General features: G+C 46.0%; 5 protein-coding genes across 6 annotated transcripts; 2 read left to right on the top strand and 3 right to left on the bottom strand.

Moving 5' to 3' along the window:
* Positions 1 to 145: 145 nt before the first annotated feature.
* On the bottom strand, positions 146 to 6,936 carry dlgap5 (discs, large (Drosophila) homolog-associated protein 5). The gene is made up of 16 exons (XM_067244126.1): positions 6,705 to 6,936; positions 6,418 to 6,602; positions 5,892 to 5,925; positions 5,644 to 5,733; positions 5,314 to 5,423; positions 4,622 to 4,746; positions 4,351 to 4,533; positions 4,112 to 4,200; positions 3,575 to 3,735; positions 2,598 to 2,699; positions 2,211 to 2,469; positions 1,222 to 2,044; positions 1,063 to 1,090; positions 686 to 857; positions 439 to 482; positions 146 to 282 (listed from the first exon to the last, which is right to left on the bottom strand). The coding sequence occupies exons 1-16, from the start codon at positions 6,934 to 6,936 to the stop codon at positions 178 to 180; spliced, it is 2,742 nt and encodes a 913-aa protein (XP_067100227.1). The 3' UTR covers positions 146 to 177.
* A 550-nt stretch (positions 6,937 to 7,486) lies between these two features.
* mfsd1l (major facilitator superfamily domain containing 1-like) lies at positions 7,487 to 12,415 on the bottom strand. Its single transcript, XM_067244945.1, has 13 exons — positions 12,300 to 12,415; positions 11,912 to 12,012; positions 11,580 to 11,689; positions 11,306 to 11,361; positions 11,000 to 11,143; positions 10,437 to 10,595; positions 10,034 to 10,149; positions 9,795 to 9,895; positions 9,542 to 9,653; positions 9,276 to 9,413; positions 9,001 to 9,140; positions 8,754 to 8,865; positions 7,487 to 8,648 (listed from the first exon to the last, which is right to left on the bottom strand). Exons 1-13 carry the CDS (start codon positions 12,319 to 12,321, stop codon positions 8,496 to 8,498), a joined length of 1,464 nt encoding a protein of 487 aa, XP_067101046.1. The 5' UTR covers positions 12,322 to 12,415; the 3' UTR covers positions 7,487 to 8,495.
* Positions 12,416 to 12,649: 234 nt separating this feature from the next.
* On the top strand, positions 12,650 to 16,328 carry LOC136950913 (probable crossover junction endonuclease EME2). The gene is made up of 8 exons (XM_067245433.1): positions 12,650 to 13,598; positions 13,712 to 13,833; positions 13,929 to 14,021; positions 14,114 to 14,238; positions 14,317 to 14,386; positions 14,553 to 14,668; positions 15,149 to 15,338; positions 15,563 to 16,328. The coding sequence occupies exons 1-8, from the start codon at positions 13,124 to 13,126 to the stop codon at positions 15,716 to 15,718; spliced, it is 1,347 nt and encodes a 448-aa protein (XP_067101534.1). The 5' UTR covers positions 12,650 to 13,123; the 3' UTR covers positions 15,719 to 16,328.
* spsb3b (splA/ryanodine receptor domain and SOCS box containing 3b) lies at positions 16,039 to 22,835 on the bottom strand. Its single transcript, XM_067245434.1, has 7 exons — positions 22,763 to 22,835; positions 20,431 to 20,563; positions 19,162 to 19,339; positions 18,218 to 18,405; positions 17,817 to 17,919; positions 17,482 to 17,607; positions 16,039 to 17,292 (listed from the first exon to the last, which is right to left on the bottom strand). The coding sequence occupies exons 1-7, from the start codon at positions 22,801 to 22,803 to the stop codon at positions 16,793 to 16,795; spliced, it is 1,269 nt and encodes a 422-aa protein (XP_067101535.1). The 5' UTR covers positions 22,804 to 22,835; the 3' UTR covers positions 16,039 to 16,792.
* A 640-nt stretch (positions 22,836 to 23,475) lies between these two features.
* Positions 23,476 to 26,972, top strand: nubp2 (nucleotide binding protein 2 (MinD homolog, E. coli)). Of its 2 annotated transcripts, none has more exons than XM_067244706.1 (7): positions 23,476 to 23,544; positions 23,980 to 24,098; positions 24,246 to 24,444; positions 24,662 to 24,816; positions 25,182 to 25,292; positions 25,523 to 25,592; positions 26,239 to 26,972. In XM_067244706.1, the coding sequence occupies exons 1-7, from the start codon at positions 23,529 to 23,531 to the stop codon at positions 26,376 to 26,378; spliced, it is 810 nt and encodes a 269-aa protein (XP_067100807.1). In that variant the 5' UTR covers positions 23,476 to 23,528; the 3' UTR covers positions 26,379 to 26,972. The 2 variants fall into 2 exon arrangements, with proteins under 2 accessions (XP_067100807.1, XP_067100806.1); XM_067244705.1 differs by having other exon boundaries at positions 23,486 to 23,544; positions 23,953 to 24,098.
* The last annotated feature ends 539 nt before the right edge of the window (positions 26,973 to 27,511 follow it).

The following is a 27,511-nucleotide window of genomic DNA, read 5'->3' on the forward strand; positions in this document are numbered from 1 at the left end:
ATAAGAATGCAAGCCGGTGAAAAAATAAACGATGTAACCAGAAAAAAACGTTTAAAATGGCGAGATGACTGAACTAGATAGAAAATAATTACATCAGTGATTTGACAAGGCCACTACTTTCCTGTACCGAAGGCCTATGTAGCCAACAGGCTGTGGAACCAAAAGCACGAGTAGCTCTCATCTGTCGCCGGGAGGAGTGAAGACCATGAGGTCACTGGGACAAACTGACTGGCGGATCCTCTCCCTGGGGTCAGGGCTGAAGAACAACAGGTGCTCCGCTGCCTGGAGGGGGGAGGGGCAGACAGGTGAGGGCGTGTACACGGCATTCAGGTAAGACAAATACTAGGAGTAAGTTGATACGGAAAAATATGAAAACACATTGTTCCAGCTACATTCGACAAAAGGGTTAGGGTGAGAAAGAAAAGCCGGGGAATTAACCTGTGGTGTCCGTGGGGTGAAGGTTTGTGCGATGCGAGGGAAGGCTGTGATTGGAGTGAGAGACAGATAGACACCACTGTGAACACATCCAACCAGCTAAACCACCCAATGAAAAGAAACTATTATGCTTAGTTTCACCATCACCAAAGTCCTATTGCATAGATAGTTGTGGGTTTAATACACTCCTGTGCCTGGCACATAACTCATAAGTACAACAAGCCCAGCTCTGACACACACACACACACACCTATGGGGGTGACTTCATCCTGAGTGTGATCTCCAGGCTGTGCCCCTGGACTGTCCATCTCAACATCCATGGTGGGAGAGGACATCTCTGAGCCAAGCGCTGCCTGGGGCGAGAGGCTGGGCCTGGTAGCTGGTTGGAGGTAGCGCTCAAAGTCTAACTGTGGAACACCCCGCTGCAAAAAATACTCTGAATAAGTTGTCTGAATGATGTGTTGTGTCGTGTATACCATGGATTTGGGGCCTCATTCACAATCCTGCAAAGTGACCACCTGTCAGAAACGCATGTTCATCTTTTAGACCACTGAATCTTTATAGACCAAGACAATGGTGTGGTGCTGTACTTGCAACTGGAACAGACTAGACTAGTCAAAGACCTACCTCAGAGATGGAGTCATCGTGCAGGGGACTGGGAGGAAGACAGGAGAGAACAAACAGTTCAGTCAAAGCTCTTTTAGAGAGTCCATTTTTTTTTAGGCGTTTGGTGTTGTGGTTCTATGAGATGGAGAGATTGATCCGGAAATAAGTACCGTCTCCTACCTGTCACAGACATCAGGACTGCCGAGTAGGGCTGGAGAGGAGATCTGGATGGCAGGGGGGGGGGAGGACATTGGGCTGGGGGAGGAGAGGGGGAGGAGGCTGGACTCCACCCTGGCTGGGGTGCGAGCTGAGCAGGGGGAGAGGCTGAAGCTCAGAGCGGGGCTGTTGGTTGGGGAGTAGGGGGGTGAGTCGGCTCTGCGGCTGGGGGGAGAGAGGGGGAGGTTGGGTGGGGAGAGCGGCAGACTGGGGTACAGGCTGGTGATGAGGGGCACGCTGCTATCACAGGCCTCTGGTGATGCTGCTCTTCCCGGGCGTGCAGGGGTGGACGGGACAGGGCCGACCTCCTCAGACACAGCAAGGCCGTCTGATTCCTGGGGCTCTACGGCCAGCACTGGCTGGCTGAGGATTTGGGGTGGAACATCAACGGCCAGCTGTGGTCGGACGATGTGCTCAGACGCCTCGGTATTCACCTCTGATTGGTTGCAAGCAATGTGATCTTGCATCTGCCCAGACTCTGGTTGGTCAGGAACAACCTCGTCCTGCTTGTTGGAAGGAGCCTCTATGACAGGGGAGAAGCAGAGAGATCCTCTGGCTGGATCATGGACACTGGACTGTGGGGTGCAGGCCTGGGGTCTGGGGATGTGGGCTAGGGTGAGTTTGAGGCAGGCAGGGGTGCGTGCTGGGGTGCAGCGGAGAGGGAGGGCCAGAGGGGAGGCAGTGCAGGAGGATCGTGTCCTGCCGGGTGTGGATAGGCTGGAGCCCTGGCAGGGGGAGGGCTGGGGTAACACAGCACCAATCAGACGAGACGACCTGCGCACGGGACCTGGTCAGAGTCAACAAGCAAAGGTCAACAAACTTCTTCTTGACAAGCTTGGATAGGAACTTTCCCAAATACTGTAAAGCCCCAGAATAACAACTTTCTTTCTCCAGCACCTCCTCCCCACTGTCATCCCTTGAATTCTCCACTCCCGCCATCCATTAGCTCTTACCAGTGAGTTTGGCTGGGCTCTCCACCTGGAAGAAGCCTCCATTGAACACCAGCGTCTCAGGAGCCTGGTCCTGGCGGTGCGGAGGCTCCAGGGCTGGGTGTTCCTCAGCGCTGGCTGTGGGCTCGGCCTGGTCTGCCTTCGCAGCCTCAGCGGCCTGCTGTCTGGCCTTCATGGCAGCCTTGATGGCGGCCAGGCGAGACTTGGCCGCCACGTTGGCTCCCGGGCCGGCGTTGGGCTTAGAGGGCGCCGATGGAGGCGGCTTCTGATCGGGGGGGGGGGGAAGAGGGAGACGCGCGTTAAGGAAACGGACGTTTACCTGAGCAGTTGAAGTCTTTCAGCATGAACACATAAGTGCTCCTCTAGAAGACCGGCTAGCCTTCGTCTCACCTTGACCATCTTCTTCTGTCTGGGCGGGGGCTTATGCTCCTCCTGCCAGCCTCGAGACTCCGCCTCTGACAGAGCACCGAACTTCCTGTTTACATCCTCCACCTGGGAGAGAGGACAGAAGGAGGAAGAGAACAGAGAAAAAGATGGATGACATCAGAATCAGAATCAGAATGGGTTTTTATTCGCCATGAAAGTTTGCACAGACAAGGAATTTACTTCGGTAGGAGAGCCTACCTAGGCAGCCAATTTCGGCGCCACTAGAAAGTTACAGCATAACATGAGGAGAGAGGAGGAGAGAAAAAGGCAACACCCAGACAATGCTCCTAGAGGAGTACAGTGTGGGAACAGACAAAAACCTCAGCACATAAGCACAACAACATTTACAAAAACACGATACTTGCAACGAGTGGGGGGGGGGGGGGGTAGACAAGCAGCATCTGGACCTGCAGCCATGTAGGCGCTGGACACAGAACCGCCAGCCACCCTGGGGAAACAAGCAGGCGAAGGCGTTGGATGGGGGTGGGGGGGTGGTGATATCTGTAGTAGGTGAAAGTTAATGTGTGAGTAAGTCTGGGTTGGCGCCCTCGACCTAGGCCACAATCAGTCCGATTCTCCCTATGTGTTGGCCAGGAGACATCCTTGGTCATGACCCGGGAAGAGACCAAACCACAGATGTCGGTGGGGGGGGGGGAAGGGAGGAGCAAGATAGTCTCGCTTCAGTGCTCTCCAGGGGAGTTGTTTTCCAGCAACGACCTTGGCCAGGCCTTGTGCTGGTTACGGGGCCGAAAGAGGATAAGATTGGGGTAGTTGTTTTGACGAGTAGCCGCAACTCAATTTTCGCGTCCACCCTTCAGGAAGGTCTCCAAGTCCTCCATCTTCCTCTGCAGAGCCGCAAACTTACATTTCATCCGTTTCGGTTCATCTCCCTTCACCTCCAGGACCCGGAGGGGAGCCTGTGACAGAGACGAGGAGCCCACCTGGTAGTAGACCATGTCCCAGAAGCCCTGCAGGTCGGTGCAGGTGGTGATCTTCTCCCCACGGCTCAGCTCGCAGTCGTCCACCAGGCCCCGGAACTGCCCGAACCTCTCCTTCATCAGGAGTCGAGCCTGGCCTATGACCGTACGCATGCCATCCCGCACTGGAGAGAGGGAGGAGAGAGGGTTACACACACAGAGAAGGAGAGAGGGTTACACACACAGAGAAGGAGAGAGGGTTACACACACAGAGAAGGAGAGAGGGTTACACACACAGAGAAGGAGAGAGGGTTACACACACAGAGAAGGAGAGAGGGTTACACACACAGAGAAGGAGAGAGGGTTACACACACAGAGAAGGAGAGAGGGTTACACACACAGAGAAGGAGAGAGGGTTACACACACACAGGAGGAGAGAGGGTTACACACACACACACACACACACACACACACAGGAGGAGAGAGGGTTACACACACAGAGAAGGGGCTTCACGTGCCAGTTGGTAAATGAAAGAAGGAAGCCGTAAGAGAGAGACTCACTCTCTTCGGGGATGGAGGTGTCGTCCACTCTTGGTTCCCACTGTTCACACTGCCCAAACAGTCGGTCTGTCTCACTGACCATAGCTGACCTGGAACACACACACACAGAGTGCAATTGTTTGTAAGTTTTACAGTGTAAACTTAAAGTTGTCAAGTTGAACTTGCATCCAGCATTGTGTAACAAAGGATGAACAATCACATGGTTCAGTGGCCCACTGACGACCCTCCTGCTCCCTCACCTGAAGTATGCCACATTGTGCTGGGGCTCCTGGGGGCTGGCTGGAGCCGGGGGGGCCAGGGAGGGGGAGGGGCGAGGCGGAGGGCGCAGAGGCGACTTGGGGGCAGCAGGAGCGCTCAGATCAGCCTCTGGATCCAGGTTGTCCAGAGAGAAGAGGGGAACCGGCGGGTAAGAGAAGGTGCAACTGAGGGGAGGGAGGTAAAGAAAAGTCAGCACACGAGGAATGTGAGAGGTGAATGAAGACGGCCACCGTGCTAGTCCAACACACACACCTGGGTGCCAGGAAGGCTTCAGCAGAGCGGGGTGTGAGAGGCATGGGCTGGAAGGACGACAGGCCCACTGGAGGCTGGAACACAAAGTCCTGCGGGGCGAAGGAGGACAGGGGAGGAGTTGGGGCCTTGGTAGGGACAAGGTTTGTTCCTGAGTCCTGCTCCATCTCCTCCTCTGCACTGGCTCTGAGGCTGGGGGGGCAGACAGTCCCCTCTGCACTGGCTCTGAGGCTGGGGGGGCAGACAGTCCCCTCTGCACTGGCTCTGAGGCTGGGGGGGCAGACAGTCCCCTCTGCACTGGCTCTGAGGCTAGGGGGGCAAACAGCCTCCGGCACATCACGAGACTGGGCCGTCGGAGAAACACGTGTTCAATACGAAGCCCAACTGTTGTGATATCACATTCATTCGCCTAGAAGGCTGAATCAAAACACACTAGTAGCCTATGAATTTACAGTCAGGAGTATGTCACGTGGTTAAGGCTCACCTTCAGAGTGTTCCTCCCTCTGCCAGCAGGGGGCACTGCAGACAGCTGTATGTTTGATCTGTTCCTGAGGGCTCTGGCACCTTCACAAAAAGAAAATATATGTTTTGGTGATATGGTTTTACTACAAATGGCTGAATATCTTACTTAAAAAAATAAATTAAAAAAACACAGTTCTGCAGCTAAAATCCCTGTCAGAAGGGGTTTTGGCTACTGTGGAGAGATTCTTATCACCTGCAGCCGGCTGGTCCTTCACCACAGGAGCCTTTTCAGCCTGAGGCCTGATAGAGGACCTGGTAACGGGGGCTCTGGGAACCGGTTCAACTGGACAAGGACGGATTAAATGGATAAATATGTGAACATACAGCATACATGTACATACATAGAAAGGGACAGCAAGATACATACAGGCGAGAAGGCGACAATTCGAGATTCAGGAAGCATTATCGACAACTGAGATTATAGGGACTTCGAGGTGACGGTGAGTTGTGGTGAGTGAGAGGTATGCAGTTGTGATTGGAGGGCATGTGTTTGACGGAGGTACCTATGGCAACCCTGGTCCTGCAGGCAGGAGGGGCTGGAGGGGGTTTGAGAGCTGCTGTTCTGCTCCTTGTTAACCTCCCAGCCGGCTCAACTACAGGAACACAGGAGTCAGAGCTCAGACTGATGTACGACAGTGACAATTCTTACTTATCCATGAAGACAATAATGATTAAAATGATGCTATCCAGAGCTGATCAATAATCAGGCAGGTGCTTGGTGTGGGACCTGTGAGCAGGACAGAAAACCAACCTTTCTTTGCAGCAGCAGTGGGGCCTGTGTTTTTCTGTGTGTGAGGTAAAGTTTCAAGTTTTATTTGTCAGGTGCACAGAACAACACAAGGTCAGACTGGGCACTGAAATTCTTGGGACAAGACAACGCAAAGCAACCTAGCATAACATAACATAAGTACAAGGAGCATAGATTACATAAATATAATAAACCTCCTAATATACAAAAGTAGTATGCAATATACAATATTGTATATTACATCTAGACCTCAATACACATAATGACCTATACTAACCTTATAGACCTAAACTAACTTAAGACAAGACCTATACTAACCTAAGACAAGAGGAGCCTAGAACAGAGGAGGTTTCACTACAGCAAGGTCGTCATAGTTTTACTGAGACAAAAACGACACCGTGAGGGAAATGAAGTCTGAGGACAGGACTACCGTGTATGATTCTTGAAGTGTTTATGTGTGTGCACTGAACTGGAGGAAAATAACCATTTAGTTGATTTGCTGTATGCTTGATTCGCAGCTCATTCTTACCTTGGTTCTGCTAGTGGCTCCTGAGACCGGGGGCAGAGGGCAGAAGGGCTGGGAGGCCTGCTGGTGGTAAAGGCCCACCTTAAACACACCCTTCCTCTCCTTTTCTCTTTTCTCCTTCTCCTTTTGTAATTCTTTTGCCTCTTTGTAGCGGGCAAGCATCTTCATACGTTCCTCACCTGCCGAGTCTAAGACGGATAATAAAATAAAAAAACAAGACTGTTCTAACACCACTGTGGTGAATGTGTTACTGTAACTACAATAGAGAATGCCTTCACTATTCTACTCACTTTTCAATTGTTTTATATTCGGTGCTTTATCCTTAACGGTGGATTGGTTCGCCATGCCAGACGTCTCCAACGAAGAGCAGTCGTGCTCGGGAAGCTTGTCCAGTTGCCTCCTGGTGTTTAGGGCCCGGTCGCGGTTCTCCTTTTGGGTCTGGGACCGTCTCCTGGACACTTTTAGCCTTAGCATGTCAACACTGTTATCCCGCTGACGGAGCCTTGCAAACCGAGACTCCATCCTGCTGAACACAAGTCGAGACGAAGATAATGTACGTTAATAATTAGGTAACCACGACATATCGTATGAAACAACTTGTGTGTAATTAGTTTTCAGAAAACTAAATATTACAAAACATAACAAAATGTCTAATCGTAATCGATGCATGAACGTTTGGCAATCTGGCTAGCAAGCTAGGCTCTCTAGAAGACGAGCAAGACGCAGCAGAGTCTAGCCGCCGCAAACGTTTTTTAAGTTTTGGTCTTAGCCTACCTTTTAAAATGACAGAAAAACGAATATGCTACAAAATACCCCACTAATTTACGGTCAGACTGATTCAGATGTTACTGAGAGTCCCTTGCTAGCTATGACTAAAAAGCAACAAAAAACAAACATGGCGGGGCAGGTTTGAAAAGTCTGCTACGTGATTGTGATTGGCCGATAGTTGCATTTCCGGCTTTGAACGTTAGCCAATGAAAGCCATTATTCTTATTTCGTGGCTCTTTGTATTAGCAACTGAAAGAGAGCTCTTTAGATTTCATTAATAAACATAACACTGTTGTTTGGGTGAGTCTTGTCTTTAATGGCTCAGGTCTTCTCTTAACAGAAAGATTACGTAATATTACAGTAGTATAAAATATCTGACCAATTATTACATTTCAAAACAAAGCTATACAAGATAAAACCAAACATTTAATAACCAACATTTTATTCAGCTTGACCGTATAAAAAACGACATCCCTTTTTGTAGTTTATTGTAGACAGATCAAACCGTCATGAGCCTACAACAGCAACTTCAGCCTACTCGCGTTTTGTCTCGCGAATTCTGCAGCAGGCATAAAAAGCAGTAAATCACGGCATAACAGAAATACCGTCTGAAATCTCATCACATGGCACCAAAGTGATTGTTTATAATATTGATTAGTCTAAAGCTAAAATATTTGTTAATATCTCACAAAATCTTAATAATACCAAATTGGGTAGGCCTACAGGCTTGACAGCATTAAATCCAACCAGTTATCACATCCTAAAGGAAAGGTATGAACCAAAAACCTGCATTGGTTTGTTTTAGAATTACATCATAATTTCCAGGGCTGTGATAATAACTCTGAATGAAAGGTATGCTCTCTGTTCTGAAATGTTGACCTAAAAAATCATGTCAACATCAATTAAAGGACATTTAGTGTGCAAGATCAGGAGAACATGACTAGCGCTGTGATAAGTAAAACCAGCTGACTAACAGCTACTGAAGCACGACTCTGAAAAAAATAAATGTTTTTAGTCTGATATGAGAAGAAGAATCTACAGAATTAGGAAGCAGTGTTAAGAAAACATTATTCATCTTCTCAGAGGCACAACAGTGAGGCGAGGATGACATTTCTAAGGTGTGTGTTTCTCATGTAATTCCTGTTTGGAGCCATCTGAAACTAGCATGCCATGAGAAAGCAAATTGAAAAACAACTAAAACACAGGGTAAGGTATACACTGGCACATAGATGGGAATAATATATCCCTGTCAGATACAATAATTCAGAACATTTACAACATCTGAGGCGGAATCCTGACAACTACCAAAAACATTAGGAGCTGTTGACAGAGGGAGATCGAGCCGACTCTTCCTCTCTCTCGTCGGGGCCTTCTTCTCCCTGTACCAGTGGTTCTTGGTCGCTGGGTCCACTGGTGAGTGGCGCTGGGGCCCCAGATCTCTTGGTGGTCTTATTCAGAGTTCCACCCTGGATAAACAAGACAGGGACATTTACTACTAGAGCAGACCTAGGTTATGAACAACAGAGTAAATAGTCAGTTTAATTCAAGGAAACACAGTTCTGTTCACTGACCTGGCGGTGGTCCACGATGTTGAGAAGCACAGAGGTGACGATGCAGGCAATGGTGTTAGCCAGCATGAAGATCATCATCCTCTGCCAACGCCACAAAGGAATCTTAGCATCGCTGAACAAACAGGGGAAAACAGTGTCAACACACAACCCATGACCAATAATACCGCAGGCTAACAATTATCATTAGGAGGTAATATAACTTCAAATTACTTTAATAGAGAGGTCCTAAGGTTGACTGTATGTTTACCTAGACTTGGTGCCCAAAATCTGCCCGACTACAAGATTAGACACACCAATACCAATCATCTGTACTGAAGTGGCAAGCCCCATAGCTGTCCCAAGAGTTGCCTGAGGGACCACCAGGGGAATAGAGGGCCACATACTTGCCTGATGGGGGGGGGAAGGAATTAATAAAATAAATACATAAAATGAGTCAATGCATTACAAAGAAATGCATGCAATGTGTACAGTGGTGCCCATCAGAGGACACAGGTGATGTGGTGTATAGGTAGATGGACCCACAGCAGCGAAGGAGTAGGTGACTCCGAGCCAGATGGTGGAGACGAGGGGGGGGACGAAGGTGAAGGCCAGGAGACCGAACACAGGCAGCGTGAGGACAGCACACAACAAAGCAAAGACCCCACGCAAGCCCACGCAGTCCTGTGTGCACAACATAACGGAACAAAAACATTGTTACGAAACTTCGACAACGTTTAGATCGTGGAAACATGGTTGAGGAATTTGTAGCTGGTCTTGTGTTAGGTTTTGACAGCGTCGCGGGGACTTACGATGAGAATGCCTACGCTGGCTGACAGGATTAGGGAGCTGTCATAAACAGCACCAGCGATGTAGGCAGCCTCCTTCTGACTGTAGCCACTGTATTTATCTTGAATGAACTTACTGTGGAGGTCAGGAGGACATACACAACAACAGAAGCCTATTAGCAAGTTTATAGTTAACTCCACACGGGTATCTGTGTGTGAAAATGTTGAACCACTGCATGTTCACACAACTAAATGTTGTCAATGAGTGTCTCCATACCTGGCATCAGCAATGAAGGGGAAGATGCCATTGTAAAAGAACATGATGGTGAGAACCAGCAGCCAGTACCGGAGAGACAGGAGCTTCACATCCTGCACCCTCTACAGAGAACACACACAAAGTCAAACAGAACTGCCAATCACCGTAGGAACATCTCAAAACCGAGAGAAACAAGGTTCCAGTGAAGTGCACATGTATTCATATTGGAATCAGGCCATTGAGCGGGGTCTGTCACTCACCACTTTGCGTGACTCTTCCTGGATGGCCCCGTCCAGTCCCAACTGCTTCATGCCTACCTTGTCCAGGATGCTGACTGTGATGGCTGAAAGGAAACCCAGGACACACAAGAAAGCACCTACAGACACAAACACACACAGAATAAGATGAAACCCTTCGAACCGTAATCACACAACATATAAACACCGTCTCTCTCAGATCAAATTCACACCAACACAGCACACGTCTGTGTTAACCATTTGAACTGTACAGACTGAGGATTTTGTCCCATCTCCTATCAACACTACCCATCTCAATCTCTAATTGCCAGACACAGGTTAACTGCAAATAAAAATGACACACTTTCTATGGAGAAATATTTAAAAAAATGTGTTAATTGTAGAGCCGAATCTATGGATATCCTACCTCCCCATAAGGTCCACTGCATGCCGTATTGCGCTTCAAATTTCTGGGTCAGGAAGAAGTTGAGAACAGACCCCAGGCGTGAGAAGGCCAGCGTCAGACCGAAGGCCAGGGCCAACTCCTTCCCCCGGAACCAGAAGGCCGTGATGCGGTTCTGGACAACTGACACAGAGCATGCAGAGACGGACGTAAGTAGGCGAGGTCACATTCAAATTAAGGTCTCAATTAAAAGAGATAATCCGATCCGCAGGGACAAGCTTTTTATGATGAGCGCTCACGGTCGATCCCTCACATTCACACTCTGATTTCACAATGGATTGTGAGACGTTTCATTACATTTAGTCATTTAGCAGACGCTCTTATCCAGAGCGACTTGCAGGGACATTCCCCCGAGGCAAGTAGGGTGAAGTGCCTTGCCCAAGGACACAACGTCATTTTTCACGGCCAGAATCGAACCAGCAACCTTCTGATTACTAGCCCGATTCCCTAACCGCTCAGCCACCAAGTTTCCTGGGAGCTTCCAGCGCAGTGCTGGCAGTGTAGCAGAGACGGCGCTGTGGTCTTACTGGTGAGGGATCCGTTCCCTGAGCCGAACAGCAGTCGTCCAGTGAGCATGAGGGGCAGCAGGTATTCTGTCCCTTTGAAGTGAGAGCCCAGAGCAAAGATGGCGGCGCCCAGCACACATAGGAAGGAGAAAAGAAAGACCCCGACTGCAGAGGGATGAAGAGAGAGAGAGAGAGATAGGTAGATAGGTTGTGTTTGAGAGAGAGATGAGGGGGGGGGGTTACATCAATACACTGCAAACAAAGGCAAGATAAGTTCTTTGTGGTTTTGATTAGTAGATGAATCTCTATGGAGAAAAATTCACTCACAGCGGTTTCCCAGCTTGTCAATCAGGAACCCTGCCATTATCACCACCACTGCATTCCTGTCCAAATTACAACAACAAGGCTATGATACACAAAACTATACAGAGTACAGCATGCCAACTAGCAAACGTATAACTGACTGTGATGTGCGGAAAATTTGTATTTCTTGAGTCAAAATCAAACACATTTCAACAAAAGTCTTCACACAACGAGTGTGAAAACTCACAAGGCCTCTTCATGTGTCTGTAGTTCTGCTGGACATCTGTGTGGTACTCACGTCCATGCATAGATAGCATACAGCAGGTTGTACTCCTGAGGGGTCATCCCCAGTCCTTCCACACAGTCCACTGTGCCATTGATCACTGTGGTATTACTACACGTCAAGTTCTGGGTAGAGGGAAATAAGTTGACTTTCGCAATATAAACCCAAGCTTTACTGAGCAAGGTGACCTCAGTGTCTCAACGTTTAAACATAATATAGTTATTAAGGTTTAGTCTACTATAAGAAAAGAATGTTCGTGTCATGGAAGGAAAGCAAGTGCATATTTATATTATATGAATACATATTTCACTCCTAAATGGGCAGTTTAGTATTTCATTGTTTCTTACCCCTTGGAACTGGTCCTGCAGTACACTGGGGATGTCGAAGCAAAAGTACGACCCAAACGTGAGCAGACAGTTGAAAAACAAAACCACAAAGCGATAGTACGCTGGAAATAAAGGCGCATATGGTTAACACATTGTGACAGTTGTGATTAATTCTAATACTGTCAACTACAAAATATGTTTAATTGATGGTTAGTCAAAACGTCAATAGTATAGTCAGAAAATGTGAAACTTTCGTTGAAAAAAGTAGTAGGATAGCTACACATTTAACCTGCTCATGCAAAAAATTTGATGAATTTGCAGTTCAAAGGGAACAGACTGAATCTGGTGACAACAAATACCATGTCTGAGTAAGAAATACTCAAAATATGAAGCAATTTAGCAAAGCTACCTTTTTCAGCAGGCTGGGCCATGACGAAGAGAGCACGAAAGCCGCTTGTTAAACGTTCATTTAACTAGTTGTTTTGTTTACATGAGTCAATACTGCTGTTGCTTATTCAGCCCTACCCAGGCTGTGCACGTAGATACACATAACTATGCGGATCCAAATCAGTATGTAAAACAATAAATGTGGCCAGCACACATGTTTTGTAAATCGCTGGTCTAGCGCAGTGGGTTGAGAAGAACGTTTACTGTCCTCGTGCGCCGACGTCATATCCTCGGTTGCACAATTCGGCGTTGGATTAAACCTGCACTGGTTGAATATATGGGCACGATTGTAGCTTCATTCGATCTATATTTACACGTGTAGTAATTCGCTAGCAATCAATCGTTTGCGTTTTACATAATTTGCATCAAAATTGAAAACTGCCTGATTCATTGTGATCTGGCCTGCAATGCTCTAGATTCTAGAATACCTTGGGATCACATGTTGTTGATGTATTCAAACGAGTGCATGCAAGGACAACATTACCACGTTCTTTACCCGAGTAGAGCTATTTAATCCAATTTGAGAACACCTATAGCCTATTAAGGGTGGTGCAGCTTCTGCGTCAATGCCCGACATGTTACCAATTAATGATTTCTAATCCCAAGAATGGGGAGGGTTACCGAGTGGTATTTGTCCCTCACTGTACACCGTCGGATGGGAACATGCAGGTATTACGAAGTTCAGTGCTAGTCAGTGCCAATATTAGACATTCTCTGCCAATATCGTGCAAGTCGTTTCAGGAGTGATTTGAGTCTTGCCATGTGCATATTTTGTTTCTGAGAGAAATGGCACGTGTTTTGAAAAGAGCCAAAACATGGGAGATATCAGAATCTGAGAACGATAGCGACATTGAAACACAACCCGAGTGTTTAGTCGCATATGTTCAAGATGACAGTAATATAACAGCATCTAGCTATACCGTCGTCAAACAGAAAGACAATGATCATAATAAAGACGGCCAACAATCTAGTTCAACAACCCAAGGTGAACCTAGACAAGATGCTTTGGCGCCTCCTCTACCACCTGCACGGTCAAGCACCCCAAGTCCTGGAAGAAAACGTCGGAGCAGAGAGGAGATGGAGGCTGATAGAGAGAAGGCCGATGAAAGGAAGAAAGCCAGAGAACAACTTCGGGTATCCAAAACCAAAGAGAAGGAGCAGAAACGTTTGGAACAGCAAACGAGGAACGATGCAGCAGAACGTCTGAAGAGCTACAGGCCAGTGAACTGTCTCAAGTGCCTGACTGTCTTCATCGACCCAGGTGATAGAAGTGTCTCGAATGAGGCAGCGGGGTCGGCTGCACATGGATGTAATCTGCGTTAAAACACAGACTGCACGTGTGTATTGATGGGACTGTCTGTGTTTCCCTTCTAGCTCTTTTGCAGGAGGAGGGATCAGACATCTTGCTGGGGACCTTGTCTGCGTTTGAGTGGAGGTTCAGCGTCCTGTCTCAGAAGCTCCCTCAAAGCATCACTTGGACCAGAGATCTTCCCCAGGTAATGTAGGCATAGCATAGTACTTTTATCCCACTGCCAGAGGTGTTGTGTATTCACAAACTCTTAACCACGTGTGTGTGAATCTGTGTTTCCAGTGTGATGAAGCTGATGGACCTGTGGAGGAGGAACAGACACTGCTGGTGTTGAGCCTCAGTGACTTCATGGACATGGTGGTCTGTGTGAAACAGGTAACCACCCCACCCAGGGAGGGAAGGGATAGTTTTCAATATGCTTCAATATGCATTGGGTGTTGAGTAGCCATCTTGTGTTGCCATCCCAGACTCTTCAGAGTGATGGGGAAGAGTTGGAAATGAAGTCAGTTCTCCGGCCTCTGCTTGAGTGTCTGAACTCTAACACCAAGATGGTGGTCACTGTCTTGGTGCTGGGGTCCTGTCCAGGTAGCTGGTAAGTCTTGATTTGACTATGATGAACACCAACTGTATTTTTCATATATTTTCATAATGCCCACTGTTATTTTCCCAGGGGACATGCAATAAGACAAACACTACTATCTCGGTTGGGGACGAAGGATCTAATTCTGGATATTGAAGAGGCAAGCTGATTGATTTAAATACATCAATACAAGTGTGTTTGACATCAAACACAGATTGATGGCACGTATCAGTTTTTTCACTAACCTTGGCTAAAGCAAATGTACTTCTCATATTTCACAATATTTTCATATTATATTTGACCAACGGTGGTCTCTGTCCTTACAGGTGCTGGTGTACCTGCAGCTGTACAGGAACGTCTCCGTGGCGTTCTTAGACGGTTGGCAGGAAGTGACAGACCACGTGTGCTCGGTTACCAAGGCCTTGTCCAAACGACCCTTCAAGTAGGAACCCTCTGACATGTGTTCCTCACACAAATAATTTCAAGCATAACATTAGTAGATCCAGTCAAAATATTGGTCATATTTACACATAACACAATAGGACAAAAAAAAGGAACAATCAAACGAAATGTTTGTGGTTGCTCATTCGGGAGTTAACGTGCGAGTCCTATCAAACACGATTGGGCTCCAAGCTGCGATTTAACCCTTGTGCTGCCTTCGGGTCACATGACCCAAAGGTTCATAACGAACCATCGTTGTGTTTACCCAATACAAAAACAAATAAAAATAATTTTCTTTTAACCTTCGCAATGTGGGGGGTCTGAGACAGCCCCAACGGTTAAAAGAAAATGCTTCACTTTGTTTTTGTATGCAGTAAAGTTGTCGCAATACGACGGTGGGTCACAACAACTGATGGGTCAGAATGACCCGAAGATAACACACGGGTTAAGATCTGTGTGTTTGATTGGCTCGTCCCATCAGACGGCTGACCGAGCGAGTGGAGCTGCCGTTCTGTGTGGACGGGTCGTGGGCCAGTGGGGCGCGTGTGGAGAGGGACGGGTCCGGGCTGGGCCAGGTGTGGAGCAGACAGATCCAGCAGCTGAACCGGGTCAGCCCAGCGGTGGCCTCTGCTCTGGTCGCGGCGTACCCTTCACCCTGGCTGCTGCTGCAGGTACAGAGTCATGCTCAGATAATACCACAGCCATGAAGAAGACCGTTGTGCTGGATAACATGCACAGTCAGTAAGGATGTAGTCAAGGGTCTTTGTCCGGTTTGTGTGCCATCTTTCAAACCATAAACGTTTTTGTTGTTCTTTTGAAACTATTTCATTTTTAAGACAAGTTTTCCTGTTGATGTTGTGCTGTAATATCCTAATTTCGTATCACGCACCCCCAGGCCTACGAGGGTGTGGCGACTGAGGAGGAAAGGAGGGGGCTGCTGGCCGGGATCCTGGTGAAGAGTGGGGGGAAGGAGAGACGAATCGGGCCGGAGATCTCAACCAGGGTCTACCGCTCCCTCACTGCACAGAACCCTCAGCTGGTCCTAGACTGAAACAGACACGGAGCCGTTTGAACAAACTCGTTTGGACTAATACAAGCCCAGTTGGGTCTTGTTTGGATCATATGGGACTGATATAGAGCAGACCAGATGGACTAGGACTAATCTGAACTGAGATTACCTCTCTGACTCAGGCATCTCTAGATGAACAGAGTCCTCAAATGCACTTCACTGCTTAGATGTTCATTTGTACAGGCAGTTTGCACACACACTGAAGGAACGTTATGTTTGTTAATACACATTTTGTAAATGCCTGTTCTTCTGTTTACAATATTCAATGAAAACATGTTAACCTTCACTACAAGTACATATAGCAAGATTATATATTTTTATTTGAGAATTGCTTCAGTAAGAAAGGCTGTACACATGGTATGAAAATCAACCGACACGAGCATCAGATTATTTAAAAAAGACAAACAAACCCCTACGGCACACCACCACTGCATTTATACTGATGCACAGTATAAAATACACTTCAAGAATGTCCAAACAGTATGAACAAATCATTTTCCCCATTCCCCATTGTGTATCACAAAGTAACTGCCTGGCTACCTCATTTGTTTATGCATTGGCCCTATGAATAAACCAATAACTTTCTCATCAAGGCATGTGTTACATGAACAACGAAGAGTTGGCTCTTCGCACGCACAAATCTGGCAACCAGGTTTCCTTGGAGATGCACCGTACAAACACTAAGATATGAACTTGAAGAGTAACGCACTCTGTTCTAAACTTGCTACAATTGACTGAGCCTACATTTGCAGGCAGTATCTATTGAGAAGGTGATTTGAATTTTGGATGTCAGGTCTGTTTTCTGCTCCCCCAAGCGGTGGGGTGAATCTAAAGCCTCCCACCCCACAACCCTGCCGACTCTTCCCCACCCCACGTTCATCCGCATAGTGCTCAGAAATACACTTGGGTGAAAAGACACCCCTTTCAGAACGCTCTCAAAAATATTAGCTCAGGAATTAAGGAAGCCTCTACATACTGTTTCATCGTAAAGATGGCCATGGCAATGCAGGAAAAGGTGCATAGTAAAGTGCCCATGTTGAGTTGGGAAGATTCAAGTCATGTCCAGCGGAATCTTTTGCTCTGGTAGTCTTCTGGCTCTGACAAACCGCTGTCAGACTCTGTCTCAGGAGGAGTGGGTGGGCAGGAGCAGGCTTGTGCCCTGTGATGGAGCTGACAGGGATCAGGAATAGGGCTGGGGGTGGAGCTTTGGGAAGAACAGGCACTGAGAGTGGGCATAGGGCTGGTGCAGGGGCTATGGGGGGAGCTAATTTCCTCAGGCAAGTCCCCAGGCTGCTTGGGGCCTTCGGTGGCCTGGTTGTTGAGGCTGAAGACCCATCCCAGCTGGGTGTAGAGGAGTTGACGCAGGCCTGGGGGCAGGGGCAGGACCCCCAGGGTGTCCGGGCAGTTGGGGAGCTGCTGGCGCAGGCGGGCACAGCAGAGGTACTGCAGGGAGGTGGGGGTGTAACAAGCCCGGATCACCTTCATGCTGCTCCTGGCTGCGGTGGAACACACCATTGGGTAGAACTTCTTGTTTTGCAGCCTGGTGGCAGCCACACCTGAGGTCCAGGGAGGGGACGAGAAGGGACACAGACATAGGTCATGTCACTTCAGAATGCTCACAACTTTGCTCACCACTGTGCCAAACTTGAATAAACATGGTTCTTGATTAAAGTAATACCATTTCGCAGAACAACATTCGGACCACCTCATCTCCGCCCAAATCAGCCTTCCTCTGTGGCACTTACCGATACGACGTCGGTTCTTGTAGAAGGTCAAAGTGCCGTGCCATGTGTCCAGGTGTAGGCCGATGATGGACCCCTGGCCAAAGCGTGAGGAGAAGTTCATCTTGTCACCTTTATGCTGTAAGAGCCCTGTGGGGATGGGCACCAACAGATGTGAGCTGAGAACTGCATAGCAACTGCATAGCAACACACAAGGCCAACAGAAGCTTCAGGTCCTGAATCAAAAACAAAGCAGCAAGTGTTTGTTACAAATGTAGGCTGCGTACTATTGGACCCCTGTTTACTTCTAACAACGTTGATATTTATATGATATTAGTGTGGCTCTGGTCGTTACTCGCCTGTGTAGGAAAGGCCCCAGCTGTCCTCGTCTGTGCCAAGCATACTACAGAAACTGTGTCGGTACTTCTCCATGCTGACCTCGGACGTCCCAATGCCTACCATCTAAACAGTTAAGACAATCCGCAATGGAATGTAGGTCATTAAATATGTACTTATATCTTAAAGTCACACTTAGACAGAGTTTATATGCAAGACTGATAAAGTAGAGTAAGTGAAAATCGTAGTTGTGTATCTAGAAACTGCCAATTGTGTTTAGTTAATGCACGTTTGTACCGCACTACTGCATATATGGATGGGTATTTGATCAATGCAACTGTCTGACATCCCTGAATAATACCGATTGGCATTCATAATTCTGGTTAACACCTAGATAATTTAAAGTTTAATTTAAAGTGCCTACCATGTCGGTACCATAGACGGGCGAGGTCATCTTTATCTCCCAGAAGTGCTGTCCGTCCGAGAGCTCCTTGGTGCCCCTGATAGCTGCAGTCCCACAGCTGTACTCGGAGTGGAAGCTCACTTTGCGGTTGTCACAGCTCAGAAACGCAGAGCTCGATTTACTGCGCTCATCCCACACCCAATCAAAACCTGTTGAAATAAAGCATCACGTAAACTGATGGTTTGTTTAATAACTTGATGTTAAGCTGACATCTGGACAGAAATCATTAATTAGCAACAGTACGTTTAAAAGGAACACACCAGCCATTTTACTTCCTGGTTCTCTTCTAATGTAGGTTCGGCTTGCTGGAGTAACTAACAAAACTGACGATAAAGTTAATTACGTAAATGTTAAGGTGCCGTTTGAGAAAGTTGCACACTTTACGCATAATGTGTAGTCCACTTCTACAAGACCAGGACCAAAAATATTTGGTTGAAAACAGATTTTCAAAATAAAGGTCACGAGTCACGACAACATCTTTACAAATTGTGCTACGTGTCTGTTCACATTAGTTATCTGACAATGGAACATTATAACGCATTTATGTTTTGAATTGGAGAATATTAGAATTATCATTCGCCACCAAAAGGACTGTGTTACTCCAACCCAGGTCATTTCAAATAATTTCAGACGTAGTAATGCCCCTCCATGTAACCTACTATTCCTGAATAGGACATAATGCTTTGTTACAATATATCATTGACTCTGATTTAAGTATTTCTTCTTTAAAAACCTATAATATAATCTGTGGTCTTTTATATTAGCAGAAATGTGTCATATGGATTGGGATTGAGGTTCAAATATCAAGTCAATTGTATTAGGCCTCAACAAAACACACTTACACACACTTTCACACATGTCCAGACCCAGTCCGTATATATATATATATATACCCCCTCACTCACCCTGGTCCTCCTCCCCACAGACGCAGTCACTGAGCTGCAGAATCTCCCCAGGTCTGGGCTCCTCCTGAGCGTCACAGTGGCAGAAGGACTCCCCTGTCACAGGGACCGTGTCTGGAACCACATCCTCCACCGTTGGGGAGAGGGCAAGGTAGTCCACTTCGGAGTCGGAGTCGCTGATCTGAGTAGCATGCACGGCACACACAGTGCGGTTTAAAGAGGTTGCCATGGAGAAAGACAACTGCCTAACAGGCAAGCACAGCACAGAGAAGATAACCCTAATTGTGAGGAAACAGTCAAATCCCTGGATGCTGGTCTTTGTGGTCTTGAGTAAAATAACCTCGGTTTAGATGACACCACAATGCAAAGCTGACAGTTCCCACAAGATTCTAAGGAGCTGCTTCCAGAACTTTCCACTGTCATCTACAAAACCTCTCCCGACTTCTTTAAAGACTCTCTGGGTGGCTCCCCTCCCACAGAGCCGTCGGTCACTCCCATTGGTGAGCGAGATCGTTCTACCAGCATGTAAAAATAGTCCATGGTTAAAAATACTGGCCTTGGGGGACCCCATAGTCATTGGGAGACGGCTGAACTCCCAGTGGAAAACTACTGGTGGTGTGAGCACGAGGCTGTATTGGGGATGCCTCTATCTCTCTGTTACAGTTAGGATTTTTGATGACTAGTGCTCTGCAGTTATCACCAATGAAAAACCCACATAACTCCACCATTCCCTCAGTGTCTTGAGATCACATCCTGTTTTCCACATCTGTCATGTTTTCTCTCTTTTAATGTTTCATCTTACTGCCCAACACTGTTGAGGTCCACCAGTCTCTCCTCACACCTCACACAGCAATTGACCTCTCTCTCTCTCTCTCTCTCTCTCTCTCTCTCTCTCTCTCTCTCTCTCTCTCTCTCTCTCTCTCTCTCTCTCTCTCTCTCTCTCTCTCTCTCTCTCTCTCTCTCTCTCTCTCTCTCTCTCTCTCTCTCTCTCTCTCTCTCTCTCTCTCTCTCTCTCTCTCTCTCTCTCTCTCTCTCTCTGTCTGTCTGTCTGTCTGTCTGTCTGTCTCTCTCTCTCTCTCTCTCTCTCTCTCTCTCTCTCTCTCTCTCTCTCTCTCTGTCTGTTTCTGTCTCTCTCTTTCTGTCTCTCTCTCTCTCTGTCTCTCTCTGTCTCTCTCTCTCTCTCTCTGTCTGTTTCTGTCTCTCTCTTTCTGTCTCTCTCTCTCTGTCTCTCTCTGTCTCTCTCTCTCTCTCTCCATGTTCTCCTCTGCTAACCTGTGTCCTCCCCGTACTCCAGTCCTCGCTCTCGAAGGCCAGGACCACGGCCATGCTGTCGGCCTCTTGTCGCACGGAGCTCCACGAGTTGTGACGAGCGCAAAGGTTCCGGCTTCTCCTCAACATGGCTGCTCTAAATACAGGGAACAACAGCACATGAGAAGACTTTTCGATCCCACTTGTTGCATTAGGCATCCTGAATTAAAAGGTCCTGAATAAATCCTTGATAGATTCACAGGTTAATTTCAAAGAAATTGAAATGCTACACAGTACTAAAATATAGAAAGGTGTTAATGGTTATGGTTTCATAAAGTCTTAATTTAAAACGTTTAGTTCAATGTTCATTGGCTTTAATAATTTATTTTCTGTTTAATAAAAAACCTTATTGCTATGTCTCTTAATGTATGTGTCTTTTTTTAATCATTCCCTCACTCCCTCCCTCAGTCACATGTTAAACACCCTATATGTCTTACATGACCTACTTCCCAGCCAACAGAAGAAAAGACCCTCTTGAGGGACCAGAATATGGATATGTAGGATCGGTCACATGACAGAAATAGTGTTGAGGTGTGAATATCTCTCAAATGTGCAGTATAAGTATTTCATGTGACCCCCCCCAAAAACCTCCACATATTTCAGTGATGCACACAAATGATTGTGCTAGCAACAAAGTGCAGTTTGCTAAAACAATGCACATTTTCTTGAAGGAAAAACACATGAAAAGTAACAAATGAAAAAGGAAAAAGGTTATTTTAAGTATATAATTAAACGCTGGATTGTGACATGTCTAAGTTCAGTACGAGTTCAGGCCTGAACTCTGCTGTTTCAGTAGCTTCTCAACTCGTATCAGTCAAACCTTTCTTACAACCTTTTCTTAAGCAATAAAACCCATTACTCATTTCCAGGAGCTGGGGAAATACTTCGGTAGCCAGCTGTACATCAAAGGGCACCTAGACTGAACTCCGACATGCTGGTCTACTTCTGTCTCTCTGCCTTTGGTTCCATACGCTCCCTGTTGGCACCAGGAACTGTTTCCACGGGTATGTCTGACCTTTAACCTTTGCCCGCCTTCTGGTGTGCCACTTTGGCAACACAGTCTGGTAGGTTCACCAGATACACCAGGTTCACTATCAGAAAACTGATAGTGTTTCAGCTGATCCACTGACTTCACCGTGGTAACGATGATGAACAGTATTCCTTTATTCCTCCCTGTACCCTTGACCCACTCAGGTAAACGAGGTCTCCTCAATGACGAGGACTTTGAATGCAGGACAACTCCAACACCAGTAACTCAGCACACCTGGACAGTGACTTGAATGGATCTCACGGAAAAAATGACCATGACTTATTCAAACGATAACATTGCTGAGTTTCTTTAGGCTTCTGATATAGTTGTTACGTGAGCCGAATGTGAGGTGGAATGCAACTTAAGCTTGACCCCATGCCTTTGTGAACAATAACACCAACCAGAACAGGTGGCGAGTACTGACCAAACAGGTGCACAAGACAATTGCCAATAATGTAGATTATACAGCATGGTGTGCTCACTTTAACTCAGCTTAGCCTACATACTGCTCACCTGCTCCAGCCACACAGTGCCCAGAGATAAAAAGGTCCATCTCTTTCCTACATGCGTATAGTATACCCTAAAAAGCTTGACTTTGATTTCATTATCTGCAGGATAATTCTTCACATTAAGGTTAAAATAATCAAATCTGCAGAAAGCTTAATTTTGTATGTCGAGAATAATATACACACTTCAAAGCAATTTAGTTCAAATAAAACTAGTTTACACTTTAGCTGTCCAAAATAATATTGTTTGTCAGTTCATATGGTCAGGTAATAATAATAAATAATAATAATTGTTTTAAATCTCAAAGTGCTTATGTAGGTTTATTAAGTCCATTAGTAGGCATGAAGTACGCATTCCATCTGTAGGTGTCCATGTAAAGGTTTACAACGTTTAAACGTTTTATATATTCATCCATTCATTTTTCCCACTTTACTAAAACAGAACAAAATGTTTGTTTTGTTGTTGCAAAGATTAACTTATCTAGTTTCTGAACATTTTGAAGAAAAATAACTTCGACGAACTTGATATAGAACTTTATAAACATGTCCCATATGTATTTAAGACATGTAAACCCTTTAAAGAACAAACACATTGCAAACAATATAGCTGGTGTACTATAACAAAAAAAGACATCTGCAATAATTATAGTCATATGAAGATTTTTGATTTGCGTCAATCTCAAATATAGAATTTCCTCCAAGGTATGTATGTAGTTATTCATAATCTGGAGTGAAACGATCACCACTGGATTTCGCTTACCTTATAGTCGTCTTCTTATGAACTATCTTGCAGTGACTCATTTTGCATGCCAACGCTCGTTTCTAAGTATCCAGTGACAGGTGATCGTCGCTATGGCCTATTTTTCCGCACGCCAGACCTAAACAATACTTTTGCACGCCCTTAGCAAGCGGTGATTGGGTAAGAGGGAAGCACAGGGAGGAGTTTGTAGTATGACAGATAGACTGTATAATCTGATCGGATAAAATGAGATGTTGACTCCAATGTCTTAATGAAAGTAATTGGAAATAGTTATTGCCTAGGTCTGTTTTCATAAAATGTAGGAGTGGCCATCGATGTTGAATCGTTCGTATGCCCCATTATTCAACCAAAACTAAGTATCATAAGCGGAATGCACAGTGTAGACATGGGAAGAAACCAAAGTAATAAAAAATTAACTGAAAGCAAGGCACTCTAGTAAGAATAGTAAAACAAAATCTAAAGTATATAATAATGTTGTCATCGCTCAAATAAAAATGGTATGTATATTAATAAATATGTGTACACAGATGTAGGCCTATTGAGGCACATGTGCGCACTCTTATCTTGACCTCAATAAACCATGCTATAAACGCACACTGTCTGACCAACGCACTGGCAATCCATTGGTTCATATATAGAGGCGGGTGTTGAACACAATTCTTGATCTTCTATTGGATATTTAACGATCATGTGATGATGGGAGGTTTAGAAATGTGCGGAAGTGATTTTTCAACTGCATGAGAGTGACCAAAAAAGAAAATATATCATGGAACAAAACAACGGTTTGTATTATATTCTCAGTAAGTGGCTAGTAGTAGCCGTAAATGTAAGGTCAGTTATATGTATCTAAATAGCTATAATGATTAAAATGCTGCTTTGGTTTTGAACTCGTAAGCTGATGCAACTCCTGTAATAGTTTAGGACAGTTGAGTAATCTTGGACGTTGTGTGTTTGTGTAAGGAGACTAAATGTAAATACATTGCATAAATACTCTTCTTACCATGTGGGGTCAGCACACGTCATGACACTGTCTTGACTCATTAGTATTTGTAATTACCTCATGTTTCATTGACAATACTAAACCTTAAGTCGTCTGCAATAAAGTAGAGGGCCATAGTTTTACAATTTAATCGAACATTACATTTCATATTCATATCCTCTTATCCATACCTCCACACGTGTTTATACAGCCCACAAAACTGATCTCTGTCTCTTAGATGGTGGTAACTTGTCTCAGGTCCAGCATGTGGTGTTAGTGCTGTCGGGTAAAGGGGGTGTGGGCAAGAGTACCCTCACCACAGAGCTGGCACTGGCTCTAAGACACGTTGGCAAAAAGGTGAGATATAGGTGCCATCAACAAAGGAGATTGTATTAACAGATTAGAGCAAGAGAGCCTCATATGTACTGTGTGTGTGTGAGTATATTAATTTATTCCAGATGTGATGGTCTGATACAAGTCTGTCGCTGCTCCCCACTGTGTCAGGTTGGCATCCTAGACGTGGACCTGTGTGGGCCCAGTATTCCACGCATGCTGAATGTGGGCAGGCCAGAGGTGCACCAGTGTGACTCGGGGTGGGTGCCCGTCTACACAGACGCCCAGAAGAGCCTTGCGCTCATGTCCATAGGCTTCCTACTGGAGGACCCAGACGAGGCTGTGATCTGGAGGGGCCCCAAGAAGACAGGTAGGCTGTTTTCTCACTGGGGCCCAGAGTCTGGAGTCTGGAGTTTTTGGGGGGAAGATTGTGGAAGATTTCTTCAGTTGAGACCATTGAAAAGCATTTGTGATTGTCACTTTTCAAACTGCATTCAAAGTTAAAGTAATGTGGATGGGGCATATCCCCCCCCCTCATATCACGAATGAATGTGGTCTCACTTCCCGATCATTTGATGTTGTCCTAGCTCTGATTGGCCAGTTTGTATCTGATGTGGCGTGGGGTGAATTGGACATTCTCCTGGTGGACACGCCCCCTGGGACGTCTGACGAACACCTGGCGGTTCTGGAGAACCTGAAGAAACACAAAGTGGATGGCGCCATTCTGGTCACCACACCTCAGGTGCTGCAGGGGGGCGGCGGAGTGTCTGACAAGGGAGGAGCTTAATACCTGTGGTGGAATAGAAATGACATGTTTTGATAGAAATAGAGAAACAATACATGGTTTTAAATCAGATCAAAAAGGAATCAGATGGTCTATCAAAAGATGCTTTCAGCAACCCGCCCGCCCCCCCCCCCCCCCCAAATCGTTCACTGCGGCGACCAAGACAGATCTAGTAGTGCCGTGTAAGCTTTGTTCAAATATGTGCTATCTCTACCTGGTACCTTGTGAGTTGACATCTATGGACATCTGTAAAGTCATTTGTAGATGACTAGCATTGTAGCATTGCACTCCGAGGGCCATCCAGTGAACATGTGGCTCTGCAGGCTGTCTCGACGGGGGATGTGAGGAGAGAGATCACCTTCTGTAAGAAGACAGGCCTGCGAATCCTGGGCATAGTGGAGAACATGAGTGGATTTGTGTGTCCGCATTGTTCAGTGAGTGAAACTCATTAAAACGCACCAATAAACACACACACACACACATCCCATACAGACAGCTGATCTCTGGTATTATTTCATTTAAAAAAAATTCTACCGCAAGCAGCATGCTCTTAACTGTAAAAATAGCTTATGAGTGCTTTGTTGTGCTGATATCTGACACATAAGTGTAACAGTCTGACCATTTATAAAACACATCCAATCTGGTGTTCTGCTTTTACTTTCAGGAATGCAGCAACATCTTTTCCAAAGGTGGAGGAGAAGAGCTGGCCAAACTGACTGAATCAGCATATCTAGGTAGGAATGAGAATCAAGACCTGTTTCTTTAAGAATGCTGGTTGTTTCCACATACAACCACTAGATGTCACTGCAGTCTATTCATCTTGTCTGCCAGCTTCAAACACTGCCCTCAGCAGGCATTTTACGTCAGAGCACTGCTGGTAAAATGGTCGGTCTAAATTTAACTGGAGTGTTTGTGTGTGTGTGTGTGTGGGGGGGGGGGGGGGGGGAGCGGTGGGGGGGGGGGGGAGCGGTGGGGGGGGATAGATCTGTTTCTGTTACCACTCAATAATCACCAGCTTTGAAAATGACCCAATGCCAATTGGTTGCAAATGAAGCAACTGATTTTGAAATGCCCCCAGCCATTAAAATGTAGGTCTGCTGATGCAGGCTTGTCTTGGAACGACTAGGGAGAAGATGGTCGGCGTGTTTGATTCTGAGAGGAACTGTATACCAGCAACATGACCTACTGCTCTCTAGACCACAGTATCCATGTCTGATGGACACTTGATCTTTCTGAGTCGCTGGCCAATGAGATGAGCGTCAGTGTCTGTGTCATATGTAGGAAAGGGGTAGCATCGTGTAAGAGTGTGTGAGATAGATAAAACTATGAGTTTTGGTAACAGTGTATTTCTGTGTGTGTGTGTGTGTGTTGCCATTACAGGCTCTGTACCCCTGGATCCTCTTCTAAGCAGAAGTATCGAGGAAGGCAAAGACTTCATCCAAGCATTCCCTGACAGTGCCACCTTCAGTGCAATCAACAGCATAGCACAGATCCTCTTGGCCAGCCTTCAGAAAGCTTGAGCATGTTCTGGACATGAACAGGTTGAGCTGCCAGGACATTTCTAGGCGTTCTGCTGTTGTTGTTTTTCCATCTATTACTTCACACTTCTTTGTTATGTTTTATTAAACCGTTTCTGAATTCTGAATAATTCTAAATTCAACACTTTGGCTAACACACCTAAAACGCTGACTTGTACCACCCACATGAACGGGAAGCTGAATGTACCTATAGACAAAGCCCATTTCAAACAATTCGGTTTGACATATTTTAACCTGACTATAATACTGTGTAGTTCCCAACAGCTGGCCATCTAAAAATATGAAATTATGCAAAGCTAATATTCATAATGAGGCCTCCTTGCTATATATTATTCCACTCACTCTAGATAAGAGCCTGGATTGTAGAGATTGCAGACAAGGTGTTGACCAATGTGTGAAGCAGGTGTGAAGAATGAAGCAGTTTTCTCATACAGGAAGCTTTGCTTTTTGTGATACAATACTCTTACATAATTATTTTTTAAATTAAAAATAGATTTCTGTGGTATGTATGATTCCCCTCAGTGGGGTGTAATTATTTGTACAGTACAATGTGTAATAAACATTTTGTAAGTGGCCAACCTTTGATTTGCTTGTGTTTAGTAATATAAAATATTATTCTCTTTAGCAGACATTATATAGAAATCAGGGAGTCAGGTGGCTGAGCGGTTAGGGAGTCGGGCTAGTCATCTGAAGGTTGCAGTTCGATTCCCGGCCGTGCAAAATGACGTTGTGTCCTTGGGCAAGGCACTTCACCCTACTTGCCTCGGGGAGAATGTCCCTGTACTTACTGTAAGTCGCTCTGGATAAGAGCGTCTGCTAAATGACTAAATGTAAATCAACTTGGTCTTAGAAAGCAGCTCAAATCTAATTGAGAATCTCCTTTAATTGATAGGGAACACATTCATCAACACTATAGCAAGACTACTGTGAGTATGAGTGGTCATACAGGCTTTAAGATTAGTGCTTGTTAAATGAGTCAACTGAGAACAGTGGTTCAGAAAACTTGTTCCAGATCAATTCAGCTGTGTTGCGAGTCGTGGTGAATATTCGCCACACCACCAAGCTGCGCCTTTGTTACTATGAGATATGCTACAGCCAAGGTAATGTTTGTAAGA

This window comes from Osmerus mordax, chromosome 10 (assembly GCF_038355195.1).
Source record: "Osmerus mordax isolate fOsmMor3 chromosome 10, fOsmMor3.pri, whole genome shotgun sequence".
Lineage (NCBI taxonomy): Eukaryota > Metazoa > Chordata > Actinopteri > Osmeriformes > Osmeridae > Osmerus > Osmerus mordax.

What these genes read in the sequence shown, in the direction of transcription:
- dlgap5 (XM_067244126.1), bottom strand. Translation starts at nt 6,936, where the DNA reads ATGGAGTCTCGGTTTGCAAGGCTCCGTCAGCGGGATAACAGTGTTGAC. An exon ending in ACGATGACTCCATCTCTGAG is followed by an intron (nt 858 to 1,062) that starts GTAGGTCTTTGA and finishes TATTTTTTGCAG; the next exon opens with CGGGGTGTTCCACAGTTAGA. An exon ending in GGATGAAGTCACCCCCATAG is followed by an intron (nt 483 to 685) that starts GTGTGTGTGTGT and finishes CTCCAATCACAG; the next exon opens with CCTTCCCTCGCATCGCACAA.
- mfsd1l (XM_067244945.1), bottom strand. Translation starts at nt 12,321, where the DNA reads ATGGCCCAGCCTGCTGAAAAAG. An exon ending in TGACAAGCTGGGAAACCGCT is followed by an intron (nt 11,144 to 11,305) that starts GTGAGTGAATTT and finishes ATCCCTCTGCAG; the next exon opens with TCGGGGTCTTTCTTTTCTCC. An exon ending in AGGGAACGGATCCCTCACCA is followed by an intron (nt 10,596 to 10,999) that starts GTAAGACCACAG and finishes GCTCTGTGTCAG; the next exon opens with TTGTCCAGAACCGCATCACG.
- LOC136950913 (XM_067245433.1), top strand. Translation starts at nt 13,124, where the DNA reads ATGGCACGTGTTTTGAAAAGAGCCAAAACATGGGAGATATCAGAATCT. An exon ending in GGACCAGAGATCTTCCCCAG is followed by an intron (nt 13,834 to 13,928) that starts GTAATGTAGGCA and finishes CTGTGTTTCCAG; the next exon opens with TGTGATGAAGCTGATGGACC. An exon ending in TTGTCCAAACGACCCTTCAA is followed by an intron (nt 14,669 to 15,148) that starts GTAGGAACCCTC and finishes TCGTCCCATCAG; the next exon opens with ACGGCTGACCGAGCGAGTGG.
- spsb3b (XM_067245434.1), bottom strand. Translation starts at nt 22,803, where the DNA reads ATGAGTCACTGCAAGATAGTTCATAAGAAGACGACTATAAG. An exon ending in GGAGTACGGGGAGGACACAG is followed by an intron (nt 19,340 to 20,430) that starts GTTAGCAGAGGA and finishes CATGCTACTCAG; the next exon opens with ATCAGCGACTCCGACTCCGA. An exon ending in CTGGGGCCTTTCCTACACAG is followed by an intron (nt 17,608 to 17,816) that starts GCGAGTAACGAC and finishes CCATCCCCACAG; the next exon opens with GGCTCTTACAGCATAAAGGT.
- nubp2 (XM_067244705.1), top strand. An exon ending in GAGGGGCCCCAAGAAGACAG is followed by an intron (nt 24,445 to 24,661) that starts GTAGGCTGTTTT and finishes ATGTTGTCCTAG; the next exon opens with CTCTGATTGGCCAGTTTGTA. An exon ending in GACTGAATCAGCATATCTAG is followed by an intron (nt 25,593 to 26,238) that starts GTAGGAATGAGA and finishes TTGCCATTACAG; the next exon opens with GCTCTGTACCCCTGGATCCT.